Source organism: Nannospalax galili, unplaced genomic scaffold (genome assembly GCF_000622305.1).
Source record: "Nannospalax galili isolate Female #2095 unplaced genomic scaffold, S.galili_v1.0 scaffold612, whole genome shotgun sequence".
NCBI lineage: Eukaryota > Metazoa > Chordata > Mammalia > Rodentia > Spalacidae > Nannospalax > Nannospalax galili.
The window spans coordinates 113,464-125,941 of record NW_008333388.1 but is presented as its reverse complement, the minus strand read 5'-3'; the positions used below and the strand labels follow the sequence as shown (position 1 = coordinate 125,941).

The 12,478-nt window shown below is 44.6% G+C and overlaps 1 protein-coding gene across 1 annotated transcript; it reads right to left on the bottom strand.

The window, feature by feature from the left end:
- Positions 1-11,551: 11,551 nt before the first annotated feature.
- Positions 11,552-12,214, bottom strand: Defb136 (defensin beta 136). The gene is made up of 2 exons (XM_008828157.1): positions 12,160-12,214; positions 11,552-11,724 (listed from the first exon to the last, which is right to left on the bottom strand). Exons 1-2 carry the CDS (start codon positions 12,212-12,214, stop codon positions 11,552-11,554), a joined length of 228 nt encoding a protein of 75 aa, XP_008826379.1.
- Between the last annotated feature and the right edge of the window lie 264 nt (positions 12,215-12,478).

Sequence of the window (12,478 nt, the reverse complement as noted above, 5' to 3'; positions counted from 1 at the left end):
TGCCAGTAGTTGTTTCAAACATAAACATGGATGAGAGGGGCTACAGTTATGGCTCAGTGGTTAAGGGCACGCACAGCTCTTGCAGACCAGTGCTCAGTTCTCAGTTCCCAGGTCAGATGGCTAACTGCCTGTCACTCCAGCTCCAGGGGATCTGATGCCCTCTTCTGGCCTCCATGGGTACTGAACTCATGCTCACATAGACACAGACATATATTTGTAACTAAAAATAAAAGAAAATCTATAAAAAATGGTTGTGAAATACTGAGGAGGCTGAGGTAGGAGGATGACAAGTTTGAGGCTAGCCTGGGTTACGTGTGAAACCCTGTCTCAACAAATAAAAGCCAAAACAAAAAGCATGTGAAAAATGCAACTTCAAGCCAGGCATGGTGGCACACGCCTTTAGTCCCAGCATGTGGGAGGCAGAGGCAGGCAGATCTTTGTGAGTTCGAGGCCAGCCTGCTCTACATAGCCAGACCGGCTGGGACTACAGAGAGACCGTGTCTCAAAAAGACCAAAAAAAAAAAAAAAAATTCAACTTCATAAAAGTAACCTCAAGGATTTTTATTAAAAACTTTAAAGATTTTGATAGGAACTTTTACTCCAGCTTATAATTTATATTTGTTGTGTTCCCTGATTATTTTCCTTGTTTGACTTTTTCACGGAGAAACAATTGGTTTCATGTAGTCTATTATTTTTAACATGGCATTTGTGCTTTGTTTCAGGCAGAAAGATTATAAAGCAATTCTTCTGTTTTCTTCCAGTATTAGGGAAAATGCTTCATATCTGATTCCTTTTGAGTATGTTCTAGGACGACGTGTGGAATGAGCTTCCAGCCTCCTGCCTTCCAGAGAGGCGTCAAGTGTGACATTACTTACTCCATGATCTTTGACTAGGCCACTTTCTGGTATTTTCTAAATGCTCCCTTGACTTTAATATACTGCATCTAGTCAGGTGCTATTCTAAGTTTCCTTATTGAAACCGAATAATAAAGGTTTTAGTGTCTAGAAGGGGGACTTAGGTTGACCCCTCAACTTGAATTTCTGATGACAGTCTTATTTAGAAACTTTTTTCAGGAGCTTGAGAATTTGCCCATGTGATTCAAAAGTTTTTGTGGGAATCACACACACTTTCTATGTTGATAGAGAGGGGTGATATGGCCGCTATATTGGAATGTGTTATCCAAGAACATGGAAAATTTATGTGTTTGTGTCTTTTGGGGTTCCTTCCCCATGGTTTTAAAGTTATCTTCCTGTAGCTGTCTGCCTGTCCCTTGTTCCTCTTTCCTATGTTTATTGTTTGTTTACTGCTGTGAACAGGGTCTTTTTCAGTATCTGTGCAGCTGAAGGGAGAACCAGGGTCTTTCTTTTTTCCGCTGTATCTGTTGCTAGAATTCTTTCTGGTGGGAAAGTATAACAAAAGATTAAAGTGATCAGTATATTTCTGTAAGAGTTCAAGGGATTACACTTCTCAGAAATTAGACTTCAGTCCATATAAAATGTTATTTAGACAATTATTTCTCATTGATGATTTTGTTTCCAATCAGAAAGCACTGCTCAGATGTAAGACTTCAAATCTTAGTCTCTAATACTGTAGTGCCCACTGTAGCTAAGGGAGACAACCTGCTAGTGTTCTAAAATGATGGATACATTTGTTTTCTCCCCCTATCCAGAAGCCTTAGCAAGGGAACTGACACTGATTCTAGCCACTCCAACAGCTATCAAAGTGCCTGAAGACAAATCCTGAGTCCATCACTCTCGAGTCCAGCCTTGGCAGACAAAAATGAGGAGAACCCAATAGAGGGATGCTTTCGGAAGCCCTTGTCAAGAAACTCCAATGGACTCTCATATGAACATGTGAAAATTGCCCTGTTCTGACTTTTTTCTAGTTCCCTGTCTAGAACTTGTAACACTAACTACTCTTGCCATTACTTCTTCACATCTCCTAGGCACCAGTCAAGGACCTTCTTTTCTCCCTACAGTTAAGAGTTATGCAATTTGGGAGTCTTTTAGATAGACCCACTGAAGGGGTACCCCAACTGCCTCACCCCATGTTCATCATGGAAGAAGCCAGAGCAGTCTGCGTCCTGATTCCCTATTGGCAATTTGGGTAACCTCCTCAGGGGATGGTGTGATAATAATAGGAGGTAGGAATTGGCTAGGAAGTTGGGGTAAAAAGACCTCAGAGAAAAGTGGCCAGTTTCTTGGCTAAAAATCAAAATGTCCTTGGACCTCTTAGCAACATACTCTGTTCCAAAGGCCAAAAATGTCTAAAGTATTTGGGAGCTCTTATCTAATCCTTAAAAGATTTTAGGGTTACCTCTTCGGGGGGGGTGTTAGAGTATCAAAGAAAGAGTACACGAAGTTGTTCAGGAAAAAGTGATGGGGAGCTATGGGAGGAGTTGGAGAGGAGGGAGTGGGCGTGGATTTGACCAAAACACCTTATATACGTGTGTGAAATTCTCGATAAAATTTTTTAAAAGTTAAAAAAATGAATAAAACATCCTCATCATATGGGGATGTGAGGGTGAATATTTTTAAATGTTTAGACACATGCTGACAATTGCCCTAAACTGATTAATTTAACTAGTAGTCAGATAGCCATAGAAGTTAAATAAAGGACCCTCTAAAGATGCTTTCCTCAATGCTTAGTGTTAAAACATACAAAAGTATAGCTGTCTCACTGAGAAACAAATAAAGAAGAGATCTATTGAGTAGGAAAACAAATTCTTTCTGGTGGGAAAAATGTAAACGAGCCCAGGTTCCCCCTCCCGCCCCAGGTCCCAATGACAAAATGAGATACAAGTCCCACCAAGGTGAACTCTGGAAAACTAGGTGGTTTATTGGGAATACTGATAGAGCAATGGGTAAGGAGTTACAGAAGTGTGGGTACTCTCCCCAAGACTGCACCATAAAGTCATCACCCAAGCACAGTGGTGGCCTTTCCCCAGCCATATGCAATTAGAGCTGAACTAATTAGGTTAGGAAGAGTGGCTGGATACTCATGAAAGTCCCTGCCCTTCCTTCTATTGGGGTGTGTGACCAATCACCAATCTCAGACGTGATTATTTTTGGCAAGAGCACACACCTGATCTCAGGAAGATGGTGTCTGTCTGACTTGGAGGACAGCAGTGTACAGGAGTGTCTTTTGTTTTTCTTTTTTTATTAAAAATTATTTTTATTTTATTTGTATGAGTGTTTTGCCTGCATGTATGTAAGTGTACCCCTGTCATGCAATGCGATGCCTGTGGAGACCAAAAGAGGGTGTCAGATTCCCTGGAACAGGAGTTAGAAGGACAGGTGTTGGCCATGCGGATCTTGAGAGCTGGATCTGGGTTCTCTGCAAGAGCAGACGGTGCTCTTAGCCATGGAGCCATCTCCCCAGCTCCACAACAGTGTCTTTTAACTATTGCATTAGCAAACTGAATAAAGGACAGCCAAAGATCAGAAATATTGTATGAATAAGTGGTGAATGGAATCAATCTTAGCCCATCAGCTGATGAATGGATAATGAAAACATGATGCATAAACACGATGGAAATTTATTCGGGTGTAAAGGAATATGAAATTATGAAATTTTCAGGGAAATGGATGGAGCTGGGAAGTAGCTGAGTGAGGTAACCCAGGTCCAGAAAGGTAAATACCACAGGCTGTCCCTCATGTGTAGATCCTAGCTTTGAATTTTCAGATTTGTGTGTTTAACTTGGAGTATCCATAAAGCCCAGAAGCCAGAAAGCTCCCACATGAGAGGGAGAGGGGAAGAGGTCCTAATGGGAGAGGGAATGGAGCACTTATGCGATGGAGGGAGAGGTGGAGGAGGGATAACTGGAGTTAAAGGTTTAAGCAGCAGTGGGGGAGGATGAAGTAAGAGTAGATAAGGGGGTGGGGCGGGTTAATCAAAACTAAGGATGTTTGGAAGAGATCTCTATGGAAGCTGACTACTTTGAAAGATAATTAAAAATACAATAATAAAAAAGAAATGTGTAAGAAGATACTTGCCACGTGTTATGCAGGCCACATCCTCTGACCTCTTGTCAAGTAGACTCTGGGACCAGGCCTGAAACAGTCTATTGGCCCTTATCCACTGACAATTCCACCCACTCAACATCTTGAGTTCTTGAGGTACCAGACACTGTGGGAGCCACAGCTTACTTGTGGTCTATTATGTGGTTTTAATTTTTCTGTTTACAGTGGTAACTGGAGTTTGTAAAGTACCTTTTCTAATGTCACCTAACAAGGAGTAACAAGCTATTGAGTCCAGGTAGATGGCTTCTGAGTCTATAGTTATATGCAACGAGAACAAGTCTATGGGGTTGGAGAGATGGCTCAATGGTTAAGAACACCATTGGTTGCTCTTACAGAGGACCTGAGTTCGATTTCTGGCACCCATGTGGTGGCTAAGAACCATCTATAACTCCAGTTCCACGTCTTCTGACTCTGAAGGTATCGCATGATACAGGTACACTTACACACATGCAGGAAATACACTCATACACATGAAATAAAAATAATAAAAATTTTAAAAAGTCTCTCGTCAACACATTACCTTGGCTAAGGATTTCCGTTACTGGGAACGGTCAGAAATGGGTTTTCATCACACAGGTGGGATCACCTGTCTGACTCCCTCTGTTACTATGAGGTTTATATCCCAGCTCGCCCAGCTCTGGTTCTTGGAAACCTTGTGAAAATCAAGTAGAAAGTGACCAGAGTGGTTTTCTTGGCTCCGGAAACAAGCATGGAAGAAGATCAAACTGTGCCCTCTGGTGGTGGCAGCAGGAATAGGTGTTGGTCTGCTCAGATGTCTAGCCCTCTGGTGCTGACGGAACACTTACCAAGCAGGAGGGAGCGGACTCTAGAGCCTTCGAAGCCTTTCACAGATTGATCCCCTTTGACACCTGTGGATTGTATTAACTTTTGCTCCATGTTCTTTATAGGTTTACCCAAGTTCGCGTGCGTCTTTTTCCCAAACAGGAGGATTGAAAAGTATTCAGAAAATTTTAACTGTGTTCTAGCATTTTAATCAGCTTTCTTCCCTGAACTGCAGCTGGTGTGTCTCATGGAGCACCAGGCAGCCTCCCAGAAGACCTTGCTGACGTTATCAGAGTGTGACTGGGCAGGTCTCCTCTCCTCTCCGGGCCCAGCTTTCTCACCTGAGTGGTTTCCGTTGGGCTTCCCAGATCTGATGCACAGGTGTGTATCTGTCTGTGAATCTCTACTCATGTTTTCAGGTGGGAGCCACTACAGGCAGCAGATCTTCCTGACAGTGCCTCACAGGCCAATCTGGGGCTGCTTTCCCAAGTCAGACCCAGCATGTCAATGGTCTCCCATTGGTACAGCCCTGCCCACACTTATCCCCTGCCCTATGATGAGGACACAAATTATTATTCTCTTAGTTTGGTTTTATACAGGTCCTGGCTCCCATTTACATGGTGACTAAAACAGCATTAACCTCTTGGTGCCTCTATCTATCATCTATATGTCTATCATCTATCTATCTATCTATCTATCTATCTATCTATCTATCTATCTATCTCTATCATCTATCTACTATCTATCATCTATCTATCATCTATCTATCTATCTATCATCTATCTATCTATCTATCTATCTATCTATCTATCTATCTATCTATCTATCTATCTATCTATCTATCTATCTATCTATCTATCTATCTATCTATATCATCTATCTATCTATCTATCTATCATCTAGCTATCTATCTATCTATCTATCTATCTATCTATCTGTCATCTATCATCTATCTATCAATCATCGCGTGTGTGTGTGTGTGTGTGTGTGTGTGTGTGTATGGTATACATGTGGAGGTCAGAGGACAACTTGCAGGAGTTGGTTCTCTCCTACCATGTGGGTTCTGGGAATAGAATTCAGGTTATTAGGCTTGGTAGCAAGTGCCTCTACTTACTGAGCCATATCACCAACCCCAACCCTGAGTCCTTTCAAGTGTATTTAAGTGGTGTTTAAGTATATACACATGCTTATGTAGCAACTCTCTAGAGTTTTCTCTAACAAAGTCTATTGTGTTACTGAATGCTGCCTGCATGACCAGCACTGTGCTCCTCCTGAGGACTTAAGGAAGCAACCGACAGTCAAACAAGACTTTAGAAAAGATTTCACATCCTGAAGATGTGCAAAGGCTGCCACCTGGTGGCAGGAAAGACTCATAAATCCTTAAAGGATGTTTCATATGGCACCTTGGCAAATGAGGAGGTGGAAACAGAAGAAGCCTTAGTTTTGCCTTTATATGGATTAGTATCTATCAGCCTCACAATCATTTAGTCTGTGTCCACCCATCCACCCACCCATACAGCCATCTACCCATCCATCTACCCACTCATCCACCCATCTACCCATCTACCCATCCATCTACCCACTCATCCACCCATCTACCCATCTACCCATCCATCCACCAACCCCTCCACCCATCTACCCATCTACCCATCCATCTACCCACTCATCCACCCATCTACCCACCCACCCATCCCCCAACCCACCCACCCATCCATCCATCCACCTGCCCACCCGCCCATCTGCCCACCCACCCATCCATCCATCCATGCATCCATCCAGCCAGGGAGAAGCTAAGGCTGGAAGGTACTTCCTCCAGGACTCGACACAGTAACAACTTAGCTGTCTACTACCTTTAAAGAAGGACAAGCAACATAGAAGTATTTGGGGGCACTCATTTGCTCCCTCAACTCCTCTCCCATGTTATTCATGTCAAGCGTGGATGTGTAGACACCGGCACTGGAGGAAAAGCTGACACAGAGCGCAGAGGATCCAACCAGATTCTCATTTGGCTCTACCATTAACTTACAACCGTGCCACTGGGATGGGCCTCAACCTAAAATCAGAGGTCATTTCCTTTCTGTAAATGTGTTTGCAAATTCCGGTGCTCTGTAGCTTCTACAAATCAGTAATAAAAAGACTTACCACAAAACTGGCAATACGGGGCTGAGGATGTGGCCCCGTTGCTGGAGTGCTTGCCCAGCATGCAAAAGTCGTGGGCTTGATTCCCAGCACTCACAAACTCCATGTGGTAGTCCACACAGCTAATTCCAGCACATGGGAAGTGGAGGCAGGAGGATCAGAAAATCAACATTATCCTCTGCTTCACAGAGAATTCTAGACCAGTGTGGGCCACCTGAGACTGTCTCAAAAAAAAGTACCTGATTTGACAGTACATCTGCTAAAATTAGAATGATACAGCGAGGTATTCTATATTTTAAAAATGATTTGTAGCAGTTTTAAATATTTATATTTATTTTATGTGTATGAGTGTATTGCCTGCTTGCATGTAAGTGCAGTTGTGTCGTGCAATGTCCATGGAGGTCAGAAGAGGGTGTTGGATGCCCTGGAACTGGAGTTCTGGACAGTTGTTAGCCACCATGTGGGTGCTGGGATTCGAACCTGTGTCCTCTGCAAAAACAGTCAGTGCTTTTAACTGCCGAGCCATCTCTCCAGCCCTCCCCCCAGTGATTTGTGACTGTGCTTTATCAGAGTCATTTTAGATTGTGTTACTCTAGAGCATTTTCTTTCCAGATGATTGAGAAGCTAAAAACACAAACAAACAACAACAACAGCAACACTATCAGATGCCACAGCAGTACCAGAACTCTGCTGTTCTCTGGGATTTTGTTTTTACTGCAGATTGTGTTGAAGCATGCTGGATGTCTCTATAAATTTGTTCAGACATCCACGGAACCTGAAAGGACTGTTTCTGCACAGCGTGTGGCTGTGATCGGTCTTTATTTTTTGCCGTTGTAGAGGAGTAACAGATTGTATTAACTATGTAAGTCTGATCTATGGGGGTTGGATACAGAAGTTAATAAAGTCCTATCTAAAGGACAGAGTGAACTAGTGTTGCCCATAGCACCATGGCGAAGATTCATAAACATTATGCCGAGTGACAGAGGTTAGGCCACACTGCAGACGTGCGAGCCTGTGTCCCTGAAGCTCAGCCCCATGCAAAGCTGGTCGTTGGTAACAGAGAGGCTGTTTTGTTGGAGTTACTGACTGAGAAGGGCATGATGAACTTTTCTGGGGGTGATAGAAATATCCTATATCTTGATTTACGTGGGGCACACGGGTCACACATGTACACACATGTGTATGCACATACACAGACACAGGCTCACAGTGCTTGACAAATTCATCATTAGATGATTTGCTCATTGAGTGATTATCAGACTGTGCCTGCTCCCCATGCAGTGTGATCCACCACATACCTAGGCTGTATGATATAGCCGGTTGCTCCCAGGCCACACAGCTGTACAGCATGTTACTGTGCTGACACTGTAACATCATGGTGTTTGTATCTAAACCCTGAGAAATTATAGCAAGAATTCTAGCTGAGACGATTCTGCTGCATTATAATCTATTATAATTCATAGTGATTCTCTTCCATTAGAATCTGATGGGACAACTGTTGTATATGTGGTCTGTGTGGGTGCATCGCACCATATGACCCATGACTGTATCCAGTGTTATCCTGCACCTCTCCTTTGAAATTATATATGTAATTATATATATAGTTATATATATAATTTTATATATAGTTATATATAATTATACATAAAATTATATATATATATATTTGAGACAGGGTTTCACCATGGAGTCCTGGCTGGAACTCCCTGTGTAGACCAGGTTGGGTTCGAATTCAGAGATCTGCCACCCCCTCTTCCCAGGTCCCTCACTACTATGGCCGGCGATCCTGTTTTTGTCTTTTGGGGACCTATTCATGTAGTAAGCATGGGCTATGTGTTTCGTAGGCGAGTAGATGAATATACAAATACACCAATTCTGGCATTACTTTGTTCTTGTTCTGAAGGGAATTAACAGTACTTTGAATTGCATGTAATGGTCAGTAGTAGTGTTTATATACAGAAGTTTAAAAAACCCAGTAGAGGAACTGGGGAGATGGCTCATTTGGTAAAGCGTTTGCCACATGCTGATGAAGACCCGAGTCGGATCCCTAGAACCCAAGTGAAAAGCGGGGCGAGGTGGCGTATGTTTGTAATTCCAGTGCTGGGGAAGTGGAGGTGGGAGAGCTGGGCTCACTGGCCAGCCAGCCGAGCTGAATGTGCGAGCTCCAGGTTTGGCGAGAGACTCGGTCTCAAAATAAAGTGGAGGGGCTGGGTGTGGTGATGCATACCTTTGATCCCAGCACTCAGGAGGCAGAGGTAAGTGGATCTCTGTGAGTTCGAGGCTCGCCTGGTCATCAAAGTGAGTTCTAGGCCAGGGGCTACAGGGAGACCTGTCTCAAAAAACCAAAAAAGAAAAGCAGGAACCTCATGTTGACCTCTGGTCTCCACATGCATGTGCACACATGTGTACATGTGACCACACATGAACCTAAACACAGGCACACCAATGTGTTCCACAGTGGGCCAGGGCACTGGCATGCCCCTTCAGGAGTTGAGACTGTTGGCAGGTTCTGACCCTCCTCCTGTTTTTTTTAAAGTTTTGCTGAAAGCTGGCCTTGCTCACATGTCTGAGTGGCTCTTTGTTACACTGGCAGAGTGGAGTCTCACAAGGCCTAGATGTATGCTCTCTGGCCTGTCACGAGAAGTGCTGGCTTAGCCTCGTGGTGAAGATGCCATTTCTGGAGTCAGCTTGGGCATTTTCAGCTTCCGAGCTTTGCTGAGACGGTTGGCACACAAGTCCAGAGAAAGATGTAACAGGCAGCTGAGGGTGGGGCGTTCCAGATCCTGACCTCGCCTTCCTCAGCTCCTCATAACTGCCCAGAACTAACTGAAGGTAGGTGTTCCGGGATGGAATTTGGGGCATTCTCTCAGCCTGGAGCACATCTCCCCTCTTCCTCAAAGAGGAATAGGCGTGGGGGAGCTCTGGGCGTGGCTGGCTTCTCTCTCTAGTGCCCTCAGATTTCTCCAAGAGTGCAGGGCTTCAGTTTATACACCAGGAATCAGAAAGCAGGCAACTGGCCTTGTCTCGAGTCCCACCCAGCTTTGCTATGTGGCACTGGGGGAAGTTTTCAAACCCGCGGATCAGGCTGGTTGCAGTTTTAGAATAACAGGCTACTGGGTGGTCAGGGTTATAGGCTAAGCGAACTGCTCCAATTTTAGAGAATAAAGTAGGAAGACTTCCTTATACTTAGGAGAGAGAGAGAGAGAGAGAGAGAGAGAGAGAGAGAGAGAACACTTGGACCTCACAACCATTCACAGTCCATGTTTTACTTCGGCATCTAGGCTGTGAAGATCAAGACCCAGAGTTGCTGACCCGTTATGTTTATCACATGACACTGGCTTTGCTGGGTGGCACTGCTACTGGTTGCAACCAATGACATGTTTAAGATATGTAACTGCTGGATGTGGTGGTGCACACCCGTGGCCCCAGCACTTGGGAGGCAGAGGTGGTGGATTAAGTTCAAGGTCATCCTGTGCTACATACCGAGTGGGAGGCTAGATGGGTAGACATGAAACCCTATCTCAGAAAATGAGGCAGAGATGGGGTGGGGACTTGGAGCAAGGAATAGGGTGTAGCGTTGGTGATACACAGTTGTAATCCCAGAACTCAGGAGGCTGAAGCAGGAGAGGTGCTGTGAGTTTGAAGCTAGCCTGGGCTAAAGTGAGAGGACCTGTCTCAAACATATAAAAACAACAAAAGATAGATCTGTGGCTTGGGCAGACCCTTGGTTGAATGGTGGCACAGGACTGGTGGGAGCCAAGCAGATGAGTTTTCTGCTCTTACCCCACCTAGGGTGATGTTTCCTGGTGGACCCTCCCCCCCTTTTTATTCAATAACCCATGTCTTCTGGGAGTGACATTGTCCACCACACTGGGTAATTCTGTTAGAACTCCCTATTTTTATTTTAATTTTATGTGCATGTATGTGCTGCCTGCATGTGTGTAAGTGCCCTTAGTGGACAGAAGAAGGCATTGGATCCCCTAGAACTGGATTTATGGACAGTTCTTAGCAGCATGTGGATGCTGGGATTTGAAGCTGCCAAGATAAGCCAGTGCTCTTAACCGCTGAGCCGTCTCTCCAGCCCCCTAACCAAATTTCTGCACTTACCAGTTGAGAAGTGGTTGAGCTCAGCTGAGAATACACTTGATCAAGATTCAAATCCAGGACAAACTAACCTTGGGAAAAGAACTCATTTTGTTTTGAGGATTACATCATTTCATACACACACACACACATATGACACTTAAACCAGTGATGTAGATATACACATACATACACAGACACACGTATATGACACTTAAAAGGGTGATGGTCCCATGGAAAGCTATCATTTCTCTGCTCAGAGAGTGTTACACCCTTGTGTATGTGAACTGGTGTTAATTAGTTGAATTTGAAGTAGGAACTTATGATTAAAGACAGACGCACAGCACTGCAATACCTTCTTTACAAACTACCCCTGGAATTCTGCCAGTAAATGAGTAAATTGTCCAGCCTCACCCCATCTGCTCCCCACTGTTTACTAATGAGTCATTGGGCCACACAGACGGACAGAGAGCTAGTTCCTTTAGCCATTTGCATAGCTTTTTATTGGACTGATGAAGTGCAGGTCATATGACATTGGCTTGGGGTGGGATCAGTGTTTTCTCCCGTCTACAACAGGACATTAGGTTGTTACAGAATGCAATCCATGTCCATCCTGGCTTACAACCAAAGAAACAAACACCCTCAATTGCATTGCAAGTACGAAGGTCTACACCTCTATTCCCAAATGTACAATTCCCTGAAAGAAAACAAACAAAGATCAAAAAGGAAAAGACAAGCCGGGCTAGTACCAACCCCAGTCTTGTTTTCTCTTGCTGACGTAGTTTGGCATCTATGAGTTCATCCTCTCGCTTCCCATAACATTTCAGGGAGCTGGAGTACAGATCCAGCCAGAGGAATTTAGGCGGAAATAGGAATTCAGATGGCTGAGTGGTGATGCGTGCATCATGAACTTGGTTCTCCTCTCTGAAGATCCTTGAGTGTCCTCAATATAGTAAACGATCACTAGGACAGAGCACTAACTCTCTCACCTACATCCCAGTCCTGACCCACTCACTGGCTTATCTCCTAGGTTATAAGCTCCTATGCTGAGCTTATACCCATAGAGTCTTCTGAGAGTCTGAGTCCTTGGGAGACCTCCCCTTTATGTCCAGACCTACAGCCCAGCTCCTACCTGAAGGCAATGAGGTCATCAGGAAGAACAGCAAACCTGAAAGACTCAGGCTCATGGTTGGGGAGCGTTCAGAACTGGAACTTCCCAAGTGGCTCTCCCGGAGCCTCCTTTATAGAGCTGGCCTGGGCTGGGTGGGGCTGGGTGGGGCTGGGTCTGGCTCACCCTTCCAGGGAGTTCGTAGCTGTTTAGGGGTAGGAGGAGGAGGAACCCCTGCAGCATTCAGCACTGCCTCTTTTTCTGCAGACCACAGGAGACGAGGGGACTCGGCTAAGGGCAGTGTCTCTAGTTGTAGAACTGGACTCCTCATGCTGAGCCCAAA

Excerpts from the sequence above, each read along its gene's own strand:
- Defb136 (XM_008828157.1), bottom strand. The coding sequence starts at position 12,214 with ATGAGCCTGAGTCTTTCAGGTTTGCTGTTCTTCCTGATGACCTCATTG. Across the intron at positions 11,725-12,159 it reads GATGACCTCATTGCCTTCAG|GGAATTGTACATTTGGGAAT; the intron begins GTAGGAGCTGGG and ends GTTTTCTTTCAG.